Source organism: Nerophis ophidion, linkage group LG15, assembly GCF_033978795.1.
Source record: "Nerophis ophidion isolate RoL-2023_Sa linkage group LG15, RoL_Noph_v1.0, whole genome shotgun sequence".
Classification (NCBI taxonomy): Eukaryota; Metazoa; Chordata; class Actinopteri; order Syngnathiformes; family Syngnathidae; genus Nerophis; species Nerophis ophidion.
Window position 1 is genome coordinate 4891660 of NC_084625.1, and position 16922 is coordinate 4908581.

At 44.5% G+C, this 16922-nt stretch overlaps 1 protein-coding gene across 3 annotated transcripts in view; it reads left to right on the plus strand.

Moving 5' to 3' along the window:
- plcd1a (phospholipase C, delta 1a) overlaps positions 1 to 16922 on the plus strand; it is an 88226-nt gene that overhangs the window by 28987 nt on the left and 42317 nt on the right. For 2 of the 3 annotated variants that reach the window (XM_061921273.1, XM_061921272.1), the window contains exons 4-11: positions 2151 to 2280; positions 2342 to 2570; positions 2631 to 2832; positions 7976 to 8120; positions 8365 to 8517; positions 10559 to 10681; positions 10750 to 10906; positions 16413 to 16529. In XM_061921273.1, the coding sequence (XP_061777257.1) occupies positions 2151 to 2280; positions 2342 to 2570; positions 2631 to 2832; positions 7976 to 8120; positions 8365 to 8517; positions 10559 to 10681; positions 10750 to 10906; positions 16413 to 16529 (1256 nt within the window). Of the gene's footprint in view, positions 1 to 2113; positions 2281 to 2341; positions 2571 to 2630; positions 2833 to 7975; positions 8121 to 8364; positions 8518 to 10558; positions 10682 to 10749; positions 10907 to 16412; positions 16530 to 16922 lie in introns of all 3 variants that reach the window. The other variant, XM_061921274.1, reaches the window with a different exon arrangement.

Sequence of the window (16922 nt, forward strand, 5' to 3'; positions counted from 1 at the left end):
TGTGCAGCACCTCCTGTGTGGTATCATGTCCAGCACCTCCTGTGTTGTATCATGTGCAGCACGTCCTGTGTGGTATCATGTGCAGCACCTCCTGTGTGGTATCATGTCCAGCACCTCCTGTGTGGTATCATGTCCAGCACCTCCTGTGTGGTATCATGTGCAGCACCTCCTGTGTGGTATCATGTGCAGCACCTCCTGTGTGGTATCATGTGCAGCACCTCCTGTGTGGTATCATGTGCAGCACCTCCTGTGTGGTATCATGTCCAGCACCTCCTGTGTGGTATCATGTGCAGCATCTCCTGTGTGGTATCATGTGCAGCACCTCCTGTGTTGTATCATGTGCAGCATCTCCTGTGTGGTATCATGTGCAGCACCTCCTGTGTGGTATCATGTGCAGCACCTCCTGTGTGGTATCATGTGCAGCACCTCCTGTGTGGTATCATGTGCAGCACCTCCTGCGTGGTATCATGTGCAGCGTCTCCTGTGTGGTATCATGTGCAGCACCTCCTGTGTGGTATCATGTGCAGCACCTCCTGTGTGGTATCATGTGCAGCACCTCCTGTGTGGTATCATGTCCAGCACCTCCTGTGTGGTATCATGTGCAGCACCTCCTGTGTGGTATCATGTCCAGCACCTCCTGTGTGGTATCATGTGCAGCACCTCCTGTGTGGTATCATGTGCAGCACCTCCTGTGTGGTATCATGTCCAGCACCTCCAGTGTGGTATCATGTGCAGCACCTCCTGTGTGGTATCATGTCCAGCACCTCCTGTGTTGTATCATGTCCAGCACCTCCTGTGTGGTATCATGTGCAGCACCTCCTGTGTTGTATCATGTGCAGCATCTCCTGTGTGGTATCATGTGCAGCACCTCCTGTGTGGTATCATGTCCAGCACCTCCAGTGTGGTATCATGTGCAGCACCTCCTGTGTGGTATCATGTCCAGCACCTCCTGTGTGGTATCATGTGCAGCATCTCCTGTGTGGTATCATGTGCAGCACCTCCTGTGTTGTATCATGTGCAGCATCTCCTGTGTGGTATCATGTGCAGCACCTCCTGTGTGGTATCATGTGCAGCACCTCCTGTGTGGTATCATGTGCAGCACCTCCTGTGTGGTATCATGTGCAGCACCTCCTGTGTGGTATCATGTGCAGCACCTCCTGTGTGGTATCATGTGCAGCACCTCCTGTGTGGTATCATGTGCAGCACCTCCTGTGTGGTATCATGTGCAGCACCTCCTGTGTGGTATCATGTCCAGCACCACCTGTGTGGTATCATGTCCAGCACCTCCTGTGTTGTATCATGTGCAGCACCTCCTGTGTTGTATCATGTGCAGCACCTCCTGTGTGGTATCATGTGCAGCACCTCCTGCGTTGTATCATGTGCAGCACCTCCTGTGTGGTATCATGTGCAGCACCTCCTGTGTGGTATCATGTGCAGCACCTCCTGTGTGGTATCATGTGCAGCACCTCCTGTGTGGTATCATGTGCTGCACCTCCTGTGTGGTATCATGTGCAGCACCTCCTGTGTGGTATCATATGCAGCGTCTCCTGTGTGGTATCATGTGCAGCACCTCCTGTGTGGTATCATGTGCAGCACCTCCTGTGTGGTATCATGTGCAGCACCTCCTGTGTGGTATCATGTGCTGCACCTCCTGTGTGGTATCATGTGCAGCACCTCCTGTGTGGTATCATGTGCAGCACCTCCTGTGTGGTATCATGTGCAGCACTTCCTGTGTGGTATCATGTCCAGCACCTCCTGCGTGGTATCATGTCCAGCACCTCCTGCGTGGTATCATGTGCAGCACCTCCTGCGCGGTATCATGTGCAGCACCTCCTGTGTGGTATCATGTGCAGCACCTCCTGTGTGGTATCATGTGCAGCACCTCCTGTGTGGTATCATGTGCAGCACCTCCTATGTGGTATCATGTGCAGCACCTTCTGTGTTGTATCATGTGCAGCACCTCCTGTGTGGTATCATGTGCAGCACCTCCTGTGTGGTATCATGTGCAGCACCTCCTGTGTGGTATCATGTGCAGCGCCTCCTGCGTGGTATCATGTGCAGCACCTCCTGTGTGGTATCATGTGCAGCACCTCCTGCGTGGTATCATGTGCAGCGTCTCCTGTGTTGGACTCCTTGCCTCCCCCCCCCAGCTGGATCATCAACTGCATGCGCAAAGCGGACAAGAACGAGGACAACAAGATGAACCTGAAGGAGCTGAAGAGCTTCCTGGGCCACATCAACATCCAGGTGGACAACGCCTACGCCGAGGAACTCTTCAAGGTCTGTTCCTCCCGGGGGTGGTTTTTCAAAATAAAGGTCCTGAGCGACACTGCCCGCCTAGAAATGCGACCAGTCCAAGTCGGGCACCCTGGAGGACGAGGAGATCCGCCACTTCTACGAGCTTCTGACCCAGCGGGAGGAGATCGAGGTGATCTACGCCGACTACGCCAGGACGGACGGGCAGATGAGCGTGAAAGACCTGCTCAACTTCCTGCTGAACGAGGAGCGGGAGGCGGCCACCACCGTGGGCGCGCTGAGGCTCATCGACAAATACGAGGTGGACGACGCAGGTGAGGGAGGAGCTGGGCGGGGAGGAGTTGATGAGTTGATGAGGTGTTATGTCTCCGCAGCCAAGCAGAGGAAGCACATGAGCAAAGATGGCTTCCTGATGTACCTGCAGCACGAGGACTGCTCCATCTTTAACCCCGCCCACAAGAAGGTGCACCAGGACATGACGCAGCCTCTGCACCACTACTACATCTCCTCCTCACACAACACTTACCTGACCAAGGACCAGCTCAAAGGGCCCAGCAGCACCGAGGCCTACATCAGGTGAACTATTACTACTACCCTAGCCTCATCATCATCATCATCATCACTACTATCATCACTACTATCATCATCATCATTACTATCCTCATCATTATTACTATTATCGTCATCATCATTATTACTATCATCATCATTATTACTATTATCGTCATCATCATTATTACTATCATCATCATTATTACTATTACTGTCATCATCATTATTACTATCATCATCATTATTACTATCATCATCATCATCATTACTACTATCATCATCATTATTACTATTATCGTCATCATCATTATTACTATCATCATCATTATTACTATCATCATCATCATCATTACTACTATCATCATCATTATTACTATTATCATCATTATTACTATTATCGTCATCATCATTATTACTATCATCATCATTATTACTATTACTGTCATCATCATTATTACTATCATCATCATTATTACTATCATCATCATTATTACTATCATCGTCATTATTACTATCATCATCATTATTACTATCATCATCATCATCATTACTACTATCATCATTGTTATTACTATCATCATCATTATTACTATTATCGTCATCATCATTATTACTATCATCATCATTATTACTATTATCGTCATCATCATTATTACTATCATCATCATTATTACTATTACTGTCATCATCATTATTACTATCATCATCATTATTACTATCATCATCATTATTACTATCATCATCATCATCATTACTACTATCATCATCATTATTACTATTATCGTCATCATCATTATTACTATCATCATCATTATTACTATCATCATCATCATCATTACTACTATCATCATCATTATTACTATTATCGTCATCATCATTACTATCCTCATCATTATTACTATCATCATCATTATTACTATTATCGTCATCATCATTATTACTCTTATGATTACTATTACTATCATCATCATCATCATCATTACACTCATAATTACTATTACGATCATCATCATTACTACTATCATCATCATTATTACTATCATCGTCATTACTACTATCATCATCATTATTACTATTATCGTCATCATCATTATTACTCTTATGATTACTATTACTATCATCATCATCATCATCATCATTACACTCATAATTACTATTACTATCATCATCATTATTACTATCATCATCATTATTACTATTATCGTCATCATCATTATTACTATCATCATCATTATTACTATCATCATTATTACTATCATCATCATTATTACTATCATCATCATTACTACTATCATCATCATTATTACTATCATCATCATTATTACTATTATCGTCATCATCATTATTACTCTTATGATTACTATTACTATCATCATCATCATCATCATCATTACACTCATAATTACTATTACTATCATCATCATTATTACTATCATCATCATTATTACTATTATCGTCATCATCATTATTACTATCATCATCATTATTACTATCATCATCATTATTACTATCATCATCATTATTACTATCATCATCACTATTACTATTATCGTCATCATCATTATTACTATCATCATCATTATTACTATCATCATCATTATTACTATTATCGTCATCATCATTATTACTATCATCATCATTATTACTATCATCATCATCATCATTACTACTATCATCATCATTATTACTATTATCGTCATCATCATTACTATCCTCATCATTATTACTATCATCATCATTATTACTATCATCGTCATTACTACTATCATCATCATTATTACTATTATCGTCATCATCATTATTACTCTTATGATTACTATTACTATCATCATCATCATCATCATCATTACACTCATAATTACTATTACTATCATCATCATTATTACTATCATCATCATTATTACTATTATCGTCATCATCATTATTACTATCATCATCATTATTACTATTATCGTCATCATCATTACTATCCTCATCATTATTACTATCATCATCATTATTACTATTATCGTCATCATCATTATTACTATCATCATCATTATTACTATTATCGTCATCATCATTATTACTCTTATGATTACTATTACTATCATCATCATCATCATCATCATTACACTCATAATTACTATTACTATCATCATCATTATTACTATCATCATCATTATTACTATTATCGTCATCATCATTATTACTATCATCATCATTATTACTATCATCATCATTATTACTATCATCATCATTATTACTATCATCATCACTATTACTATTATCGTCATCATCATTATTACTATCATCATCATTATTACTATCATCATCATTATTACTATTATCGTCATCATCATTATTACTATCATCATCATTATTACTACTATCATCATCATTATTACTATTATCGTCATCATCATTACTATCCTCATCATTATTACTATCCTCATCATTATTACTATCATCATCATTATTACTATCATCATCATCATCATCATTACACTCATAATTACTATTACTATCATCACCATTACTACTATCATCATCATTATTACTATCATCGTCATTACTACTATCATCATCATTACTACTATCATCATCATCATCATTACTACTATCATCATCATTATTACTATTATCGTCATCATCATTATTACTATCATCATCATTACTACTATCATCATCATTATTACTATTATCGTCATCATCATTACTATCCTCATCATTATTACTATCATCATCATTATTACTATTATCGTCATCATCATTATTACTATCATCATCATTATTACTATTATCGTCATCATCATTATTACTCTTATGATTACTATTACTATCATCATCATCATCATCATTACACTCATAATTACTATTACTATCATCATCATTATTACTATCATCATCATTATTACTATTATCGTCATCATCATTATTACTCTTATGATTACTATTACTATCATCATCATCATCATCATTACACTCATAATTACTATTACTATCATCATCATTATTACTATCATCGTCATTACTACTTGTTACGTTTGCGCGGCATCGTGGATGCGCGGGGAGTGTCGCCTCTCGATGCGCAGGATCACAGCAGGCAGGAATGAAGGTATGAACAGCCTTTTAATATGAAGTTACAAAAGAACACTGGTACAAAAGAGCAAATCAAAGGCGTGTCTGAGCACAGAAAACTAAATGCTAATATACACAGAAGACAGAGTTCGAAGTCCATAAAGCGCGAGCCAAGCGCGCGGAGGCAAGCTACATTTAGCAAGCAGAAAAATAATCAGAGACCACTCACGTAACGGTTGCAGGTGCAAACAAACTGGCGAGAGCGAACTAGGTAGCAGAGGGGCTTAAATACAGAAAACATAATTACAAACCGGTGTGTGAATGAGCCATGCAGGAGGAGCAAATAAGTTGTCATGGTGATGAATGTAAATAAGGAAGTGCGCTAACAAACGGGATCGGTAGAGTCCAAAACATGATCAAAACCTAGTAGGACAATACAAAAAAGACAAACATGCTAGAGATGTGTGATCCGGAAGCCGGATCACAACACTACTATCATCATCATTATTACTATTATCGTCATCATCATTATTACTCTTATGATTACTATTACTATCATCATCATCATCATCATCATTACACTCATAATTACTATTACCATCATCATCATTATTACTATCATCATCATTATTACTATTATCGTCATCATCATTATTACTATCATCATCATTATTACTATCATCATTATTACTATCATCATCATTATTACTATCATCATCATTACTACTATCATCATCATTATTACTATCATCATCATTATTACTATTATCGTCATCATCATTATTACTCTTATGATTACTATTACTATCATCATCATCATCATCATCATTACACTCATAATTACTATTACTATCATCATCATTATTACTATCATCATCATTATTACTATCATCATCATTATTACTATTATCGTCATCATCATTATTACTCTTATGATTACTATTACTATCATCATCATTATTACTATCATCATTATTACTCTCATTATTACTATTACTATCATCATCATTATTACTCTCATCATCATTACTATTACTAACATGATTATTATTGCTATCATCAATATTATTACTATCATCATTATTATTACTATAATCATCATCATCGTTGTTATATTATTACCATTAATATCATCATTATTAATATTATCATCATTATCATCATTATTATCATTATTTGTATTATCATCATCATCATTATTATCATCATCGTCATTATCATCATCATCATCATCATCATCACCATTATTATTATTATCATTATAGTATTACATCATTTTTTCATCATCCATCCATCCATTTCCTACCGCTTGTCATTTTCTACTGCTTACCCCATTATTATTATTATCATCATAATCATCATTATTATTATAATCATTATTATTATCATACTTTTTATTTTAATTATTATTATGTTATGATTATTATTATCATCATTATTGCACTGTTATTATTATCATCATTATTATCAGTATCATTATTATTATTATCATCATCATCATCATTATTATTATAATTGTGATTATACTATTTTCATCCATCCACCCATTTCCTACCGCTTGTCCCTTTTGTGGTTGCGGGGGGGGGGGGGGGGGGGGGGGGGGGGGTGGTGCTGGAGCCTCTCAGTATAATCATTATTTGTACTATTATCATCATTATTATTATAATTATACTATTATGATCATTATTTGTATTTTTATTATAGTCATCATTATTATCAATATTATTATCATAGTATTTTTATCATTATTATCATTTTCATCATTACTATAATTATTATTATTATTATCTTTATATAATTATTATTATCATTATATTATTATTATTATCATTATATTATTATCATCATGTTATTGTTATTATTTTTATCATTATATTATTATCATTATTAGGGCCTGAGCAGTGAGGGCCCTTTAGTATCGGCTCTGTTTATTCTTTGATACGTTTTGCCACATTTTTGAGGCCCTCAACCTGCACGCCGTGCGCCAACTCGTCCGCACCCCGAGTGGCATGGTGGTGTGGGGGAGCGGGATCCCCGTTTGACGCCGGTTGTTGCAGCTTGAATGATTGTGATGACAACGACCATGATCTCATATCCCCACCTGCAGAGCTCTGATGAAGAGTTGCCGCTGTGTGGAGCTGGACTGCTGGGACGGCCCCAACGGGGAGCCCGTCGTCTATCACGGCTACACGCTCACCTCCAAAATCCTTTTCAGAGACGTCATCCAAGCCATCAAAGACTTCGCCTTCAAGGTGTGTGACGTCAACTCCTCTACTTCTAAGAATAGCAAGAAAAACCACATCAGACTTTTATTCAACTTTGTCTCGCTCGGTTTCAATTGGCTCGCATTTAGCTAGTAGCGAGCTAGTCGTTTGTTAGCTAAATACTTCGCATGCTAACACAATCGATCAACTTCCTCGTTCTCTTCTGAGACGTTGCAGAAAGTGACCACAAAGAGGCGTTCAATGACCGGGATTGTTCGGAACTGTCTTCCAGACCTCGGAGTATCCTGTCATTCTGTCTTTGGAGAACCACTGCAGTGTGCCCCAGCAGAGACTCATGGCCCACCACATGGTCTCCATTTTGGGGGGCGCCTTGGTCACCAAGCCCATCGGGAGCAACTGGCCCACCACCTTCCCTTCACCTGAGGTGGGTGTGCTCTAAAAACATCCAAAAAGCCCCAACAATACCTTATTTACCTGTCTAAATATTAACGAGTATGCCTCTCACCTGGATAGTAGAAGGTGGTGGACATAATCTGACGAGTTGGGTCAACTTTGACATCCTATTTACACCCCGGGAATGATAAGAAGGACACGAAAACACAGTTTGCCTTCGCAAAGGTTATGATGAATTCTTCATGTAAACGGGAAGATATAAACATCCCGGTGAGAGCAGACGTTGTACAGCGAGTGGTTGTTTTGCAAACCCCGTTTCCATATGAGTTGGGAAATTGTGTTAGATGTAAATGTAAACGGAATATAATGATTTGCAAATCCTTTTCAACCCATATTCAGTTGAATATGCTACAAAGACAACATATTTGATGTTCAAATTCATAAACTTTATTTATTTTCGCAAATAATAATTAACTTAGAATTTAATGGCTGCAACACATGCCAAAGTAGTTGGGAAAGGGCATGTTCACCACTGTGTTACATCACCTTTTCTTTTAACAACACTCAATAAACGTTTGGGAACTGAGGAAACTAATTGTTGAAGCTTTGAAAGTGGAATTATTTACCAATCTTGTTTTATGTAGAGTTTAAGTTGTTCAACAGTCTTGTTGTCGTATTTTACGCTTCATAATGCGCCACACATTTTCCATGGGAGACAGGTCTGGACTCCAGGCGGGCCAGAAAACTACCCGCACTCTTTTACTACGAAGCCACGCTGTTGTAACACGTGGCTTGGCATTGTCTTGCTGAAATAATCAGGGGCGTCCATGATAACGTTGCTTGGATGACAACATATGTTGCTCCAAAACCTGTATGGACCTTTCAGCATTAATGGTGCCTTCACAGATGTGTAAGTTACCCATGCCTTGGGCACTAATGCACCCCCATACCATCACAGATGCTGGCTTTTGAACTTTGCGTCTATAACAATCCGGATGGTTATTTTCCTCTTTGTTCCGGAGGACACCACGTCCACAGTTTCCAAAACTAATTTAAAATGTGGACTCGTCAGACCACAGAACACTTTTCCACTTTGCTTCAGTCCATCTTAGATGAGCTCGGGCCCAAAGAAGCCGGCGGCGTTCCTGGGTGTTGTTGATAAATGGCTTTTGCTTTGCATAGTAGAGTTTTAACTTGCACTTACAGATGTAGCGACCAACTGTATTTAGTGACAGTGGTTTTCTGAAGTGTTCCTGAGCCCATGTGGTGATATCCTTTAGAGATTGATGTCGGTTTTTGATCGAAGGTCATGGTCATTCAATGTTCGCTTACGTGGAGTGATTTCTCCAGATTCTCTGAACCTTTTGATGATATTATGGAGCGTAGATGTCGAAATCCCAAAATTTCTTGCAATTGCACTTTGAGAAACGTTGTTCTTAAACTGTTTGACTATTTGCTCACGCAGTTGTGGACAAAGGGGTGTACCTCGCCCCATCCTTTCTTGTGAAAGACTGAGCATTTTTTGGGGAAGCTGTTTTTATACCCAATCATGGCACCCACCCGTTCCCAATTAGCCTGCACACCTGTGGGATGTTCCACATAAGTGTTTGATGAGCATTCCTCAACTTTATCAGTATTTATTGCCACCTTTCCCAACTTCTTTGTCACGTGTTGCTGGCATCAAATTCTAAAGTGAATGATAATTTGCACACAAAAAAAAGTGGTGAACATGCCCTTTCCCAACTACTTTGGTACGTGTTGCAGCCATTAAATTCTAAGTTAATTATCATTTTCAAAAAAAAATAAAGTTTATGAATTTGAACATGAAATATGTTGTCTTTGTAGCATATTCAACTGAATATGGCTTGAAAATGATTTGCAAATCATTGTTTTCTGTTTATATTTACATCTAACACAATTTCCCAACTCATATGGAAACGGGGTTTGAATTACAAAACATTTATTTTGAGGCGCAGCGCTCTTATTGTGAAGGCGAAAGTGTGTCACGGGTTTTTTCTCCGAGCAAGGCGACGGACGCCTGTGTCCTTTTCTGAAGTTGTGGTGGTCGGCAGGAACTGAAGGGCAAGTTCCTGGTGAAAGGAAAGCGCCTCAACAACCCGGCCATGGAGGAGGACACGGTGTCTGAGGAGGACGAGGCGGCGGAGGTGGAGAGCGTACAGGAAGTCAAAAAAAAGGTAGGACAACGTTGTCCTGTCGGGGGAAAAAAAAGTCCACGGTGAAAAAAAGCATGTCCCGCTTTTAGAAATCCAAGATCAAGCTTGCCAAGGAACTTTCCGACATGGTGGTTTACTGCAAGAGTGTCCACTTCAATGGCTTCGAACACGCCAGGGACAACCTGAAGTTCTACGAGATGTCCTCCTTCAAGGAGAGCAAAGCCTTCAACCTGGCTAACAACTCAGGTGAGTTCCTCCACTTCCTGTCCACTCCACATGTTGTCCTGTCCTGTCCTGTCCACTCCACATGTTGTCTTGTCCTGTCCTGTCCACTCCACATGTTGTCTTGTCCACTCCACATGTTGTCCTGTCCTGTCCTGTCCACTCCACATGTTGTCCTGTCCACACCACATGTTGTCTTGTCCACTCCACATGTTGTCCTCCTGTCCACACCACATGTTGTCCTGTCCACTCCACATGTTGTCTTGTCCTGTCCACTCCACATGTTGTCCTGTCCTGTCCACACCACATGTTGTCCTCCTGTCCACACCACATGTTGTCCTGTCCACTCCACATGTTGTCTTGTCCTGTCCACTCCACATGTTGTCCTGTCCACACCACATGTTGTCCTGTCCTGTCCACACCACATGTTGTCCTCCTGTCCACTCCACATGTTGTCCTGTCCACTCCACATGTTGTCCTGTCCACTCCACATGTTGTCCTGTCCACTCCACATGTTGTCCTCCTGCCCACTCCACATGTTGTCCTGTCCACTCCACATGTTGTCCTCCTGTCCACTCCACATGTTGTCCTGTCCACTCCACATGTTGTCCTGTCCACGCCACATGTTGTCCTCCTGTCCACTCCACATGTTGTCCTGTCCACACCACATGTTGTCCTCTTGTCCACTCCACATGTTGTCCTGTCCACACCACATGTTGTCCTGTCCACTCCACATGTTGTCCTGTCCTGTCCACTCCACATGTTGTCCTGTCCACTCCACATGTTGTCCTGTCCACGCCACATGTTGTCCTCCTGTCCACACCACATGTTGTCCTGTCCACGCCACATGTTGTCCTCCTGTCCACGCCACATGTTGTCCTGTCCACGCCACATGTTGTCCTGTCCACGCCACATGTTGTCCTGTCCACTCCACATGTTGTCCTGTCCACTCCACATGTTGTCCTCTTGTCCACTCCACATGTTGTCCTGTCCACTCCACATGTTGTCCTGTCCACGCCACATGTTGTCCTCCTGTCCACTCCACATGTTGTCCTCTTGTCCACTCCACATGTTGTCCTGTCCACTCCACATGTTGTCCTGTCCACTCCACATGTTGTCCTGTCCACGCCACATGTTGTCCTCCTGTCCACGCCACATGTTGTCCTGTCCACGCCACATGTTGTCCTCCTGTCCACGCCACATGTTGTCCTGTCCACGCCACATGTTGTCCTGTCCACTCCACATGTTGTCCTGTCCACGCCACGCGTTGTCCTGTCCACTCCACATGTTGTCCTGTCCACGCCACATGTTGTCCTCCTGTCCACGCCACATGTTGTCCTCCTGTCCACGCCACATGTTGTCCTGTCCACGCCACATGTTGTCCTGTCCACTCCACATGTTGTCCTGTCCACTCCACATGTTGTCCTCTTGTCCACTCCACATGTTGTCCTGTCCACGCCACGCGTTGTCCTGTCCACTCCACATGTTGTCCTGTCCACTCCACATGTTGTCCTCTTGTCCACTCCACATGTTGTCCTGTCCACTCCACATGTTGTCCTGTCCACTCCACATGTTGTCCTCTTGTCCACTCCACATGTTGTCCTGTCCACTCCACATGTTGTCCTGTCCACTCCACATGTTGTCCTGTCCACTCCACATGTTGTCCTGTCCACTCCACATGTTGTCCTGTCCACTCCACATGTTGTCCTGTCCACTCCACATGTTGTCCTGTCCACTCCACATGTTGTCCTGTCCACTCCACATGTTGTCCTGTCCTGTCCACACCACATGTTGTCCTGTCCACTCCACATGTTGTCCTGTCCACACCACATGTTGTCCTGTCCACACCGCATGTTGTCCTGTCCACACCACATGTTGTCCTCCTGTCCACTCCACATGTTGTCCTGTCCACTCCACATGTTGTCCTGTCCACTCCACATGTTGTCCTGTCCACTCCACATGTTGTCCTGTCCACTCCACATGTTGTCCTCCTGTCCACTCCACATGTTGTCCTGTCCACTCCACATGTTGTCCTGTCCACTCCACATGTTGTCCTGTCCACGCCACACGTTGTCCTGTCCACGCCACATGTTGTCCTGTCCACTCCACATGTTGTCCTCCTGTCCACTCCACATGTTGTCCTGTCCACGCCACACGTTGTCCTGTCCACGCCACATGTTGTCCTGTCCACTCCACATGTTGTCCTGTCCACGCCACATGTTGTCCTGTCCACTCCACATGTTGTCCTGTCCACTCCACATGTTGTCCTCTTGTCCACACCACATGTCCTCCTGTCCACGCCACATGTTGTCCTGTCCACACCACATGTCCTCCTGTCCACTCCACATGTTGTCCTCCTGTCCACCCCACATGTTGTCCTGTCCACTCCACATGTTGTCCTGTCCACTCCACATGTTGTCCTGTCCACTCCACATGTTGTCCTCTTGTCCACACCACATGTTGTCCTGTCCACGCCACACGTTGTCCTGTCCACACCACATGTTGTCCTGTCCACGCCACACGTTGTCCTGTCCACTCCACATGTTGTCCTCTTGTCCACTCCACATGTTGTCCTCTTGTCCACACCACATGTCCTCCTGTCCACACCACATGTCCTCCTGTCCACTCCACATGTTGTCCTGTCCACACCACATGTCCTCCTGTCCACTCCACATGTTGTCCTCCTGTCCACCCCACATGTTGTCCTGTCCACTCCACATGTTGTCCTGTCCACTCCACATGTTGTCCTGTCCACTCCACATGTTGTCCTCTTGTCCACACCACATGTTGTCCTGTCCACGCCACACGTTGTCCTGTCCACACCACATGTTGTCCTGTCCACGCCACACGTTGTCCTGTCCACTCCACATGTTGTCCTCTTGTCCACTCCACACGTTGTCCTGTCCACACCACATGTTGTCCTGTCCACGCCACACGTTGTCCTGTCCACTCCACATGTTGTCCTGTCCACTCCAAATGTTGTCCTCCTGTCCACACCACATGTCCTCCTGTCCACTCCACATGTTGTCCTGTCCACTCCACATGTTGTCCTGTCCACGCCACATGTTGTCCTGTCCACACCACATGTCCTCCTGTCCACGCCACATGTTGTCCTGTCCACTCCACATGTTGTCCTGTCCACTCCACATGTTGTCCTCCTGTCCACGCCACATGTTGTCCTGTCCTGTCCACTCCACATGTTGTCCTGTCCTGTCCACTCCACATGTTGTCCTGTCCACTCCACATGTTGTCCTGTCCTGTCCACGCCACATGTTGTCCTCCTGTCCACTCCACATGTTGTCCTCCTGTCCACTCCACATGTTGTCCTGTCCTGTCCACTCCACATGTTGTCCTGTCCACTCCACATGTTGTCCTGTCCACTCCACATGTTGTCCTGTCCTGTCCACTCCACATGTCCTCCTGTCCACTCCACATGTTGTCCTGTCCACGCCACATGTTGTCCTGTCCACTCCACATGTTGTCCTGTCCACGCCACATGTTGTCCTGTCCTGTCCACGCCACATGTTGTCCTGTCCACTCCACATGTTGTCCTGTCCACTCCACATGTTGTCCTGTCCACTCCACATGTTGTCCTGTCCACTCCACATGTTGTCCTGTCCACTCCACATGTTGTCCTGTCCACTCCACATGTTGTCCTGTCCACGCCACATGTTGTCCTGTCCACTCCACATGTTGTCCTGTCCACGCCACATGTTGTCCTGTCCTGTCCACGCCACATGTTGTCCTGTCCACTCCACATGTTGTCCTGTCCACTCCACATGTTGTCCTGTCCACTCCACATGTTGTCCTGTCCACTCCACATGTTGTCCTGTCCACTCCACATGTTGTCCTGTCCACTCCACATGTCCTCCTGTCCACTCCACATGTTGTCCTGTCCACGCCACATGTTGTCCTGTCCACGCCACATGTTGTCCTGTCCTGTCCACTCCACATGTTGTCCTGTCCACTCCACATGTTGTCCTGTCCACTCCACATGTTGTCCTGTCCTGTCCACTCCACATGTCCTCCTGTCCACTCCACATGTTGTCCTGTCCACGCCACATGTTGTCCTGTCCACTCCACATGTTGTCCTGTCCACTCCACATGTTGTCCTGTCCACTCCACATGTCCTCCTGTCCACACCACATGTTGTCCTGTCCACTCCACATGTCCTCCTGTCCACTCCACATGTTGTCCTGTCCACTCCACATGTTGTCCTGTCCACTCCACATGTTGTCCTGTCCTGTCCACTCCACATGTCCTCCTGTCCACTCCACATGTTGTCCTGTCCACTCCACATGTTGTCCTGTCCACTCCACATGTTGTCCTGTCCACTCCACATGTTGTCCTGTCCACTCCACATGTTGTCCTGTCCACTCCACATGTTGTCCTGTCCACTCCACATGTTGTCCTGTCCACTCCACATGTCCTCCTGTCCACTCCACATGTTGTCCTGTCCACGCCACATGTTGTCCTGTCCACGCCACATGTTGTCCTGTCCTGTCCACTCCACATGTTGTCCTGTCCACTCCACATGTTGTCCTGTCCACTCCACATGTTGTCCTGTCCTGTCCACTCCACATGTCCTCCTGTCCACTCCACATGTTGTCCTGTCCACGCCACATGTTGTCCTGTCCACTCCACATGTTGTCCTGTCCACTCCACATGTTGTCCTGTCCACTCCACATGTCCTCCTGTCCACACCACATGTTGTCCTGTCCACTCCACATGTCCTCCTGTCCACTCCACATGTTGTCCTGTCCACTCCACATGTTGTCCTGTCCACTCCACATGTTGTCCTGTCCTGTCCACTCCACATGTCCTCCTGTCCACTCCACATGTTGTCCTGTCCACTCCACATGTTGTCCTGTCCACGCCACATGTTGTCCTGTCCACTCCACATGTTGTCCTGTCCACTCCACATGTTGTCCTGTCCACTCCACATGTCCTCCTGTCCACACCACATGTTGTCCTGTCCACTCCACATGTCCTCCTGTCCACTCCACATGTTGTCCTGTCCACTCCACATGTTGTCCTGTCCACTCCACATGTTGTCCTGTCCTGTCCACTCCACATGTCCTCCTGTCCACTCCACATGTTGTCCTGTCCACTCCACATGTTGTCCTGTCCACTCCACATGTTGTCCTGTCCACTCCACATGTCCTCCTGTCCACGCCACATGTTGTCCTGTCCACTCCACATGTTGTCCTGTCCACACCACATGTCCTCCTGTCCACTCCACATGTTGTCCTGTCCACTCCACATGTTGTCCTGTCCACTCCACATGTTGTCCTCCTGTCCACTCCACATGTTGTCCTGTCCACTCCACATGTTGTCCTGTCCTGTCCACTCCACATGTCCTCCTGTCCACGCCACATGTTGTCCTGTCCACTCCACATGTTGTCCTGTCCACTCCACATGTTGTCCTGTCCACTCCACATGTCCTCCTGTCCACTCCACATGTCCTCCTGTCCACTCCACATGTCCTCTTGTCCACACCACATGTTGATGTGTGGTGTCACACCTCCAGCCTCCGCCTTCATCCATCACAACATGGACAAGCTGAGCAGGATCTACCCTGCAGGCTCCAGGACAGACTCCTCCAACTACAACCCTGTCCCCATGTGGAACGCTGGCTGTCAAATAGGTGCACCATCACCTTCACCTTCACCTTCACCTTCACCTTCACCTGCACCTTCATCTTCACTTTCACCTGCACCTGCACCTGCACCTGCACCTTCACCTTCATCTGCACCTGCACCATCATCTCCACTTTCACCTGCACCTGCACCTGCACCTTCACCTTCACCTTCACCTGCACCTGCACCTGCACCTTCACCTTCATCTGCACCTGCACCATCATCTCCACTTTCACCTGCACCTGCACCTTCATCTTCATCTGCACCTGCACCATCATCTCCACTTTCACCTGCACCTGCACCTTCATCTTCATCTGCACCTGCACCATCATCTCCACTTTCACCTGCACCTGCACCTTCATCTTCATCTGCACCTGCACCATCATCTTCACTTTCACCTT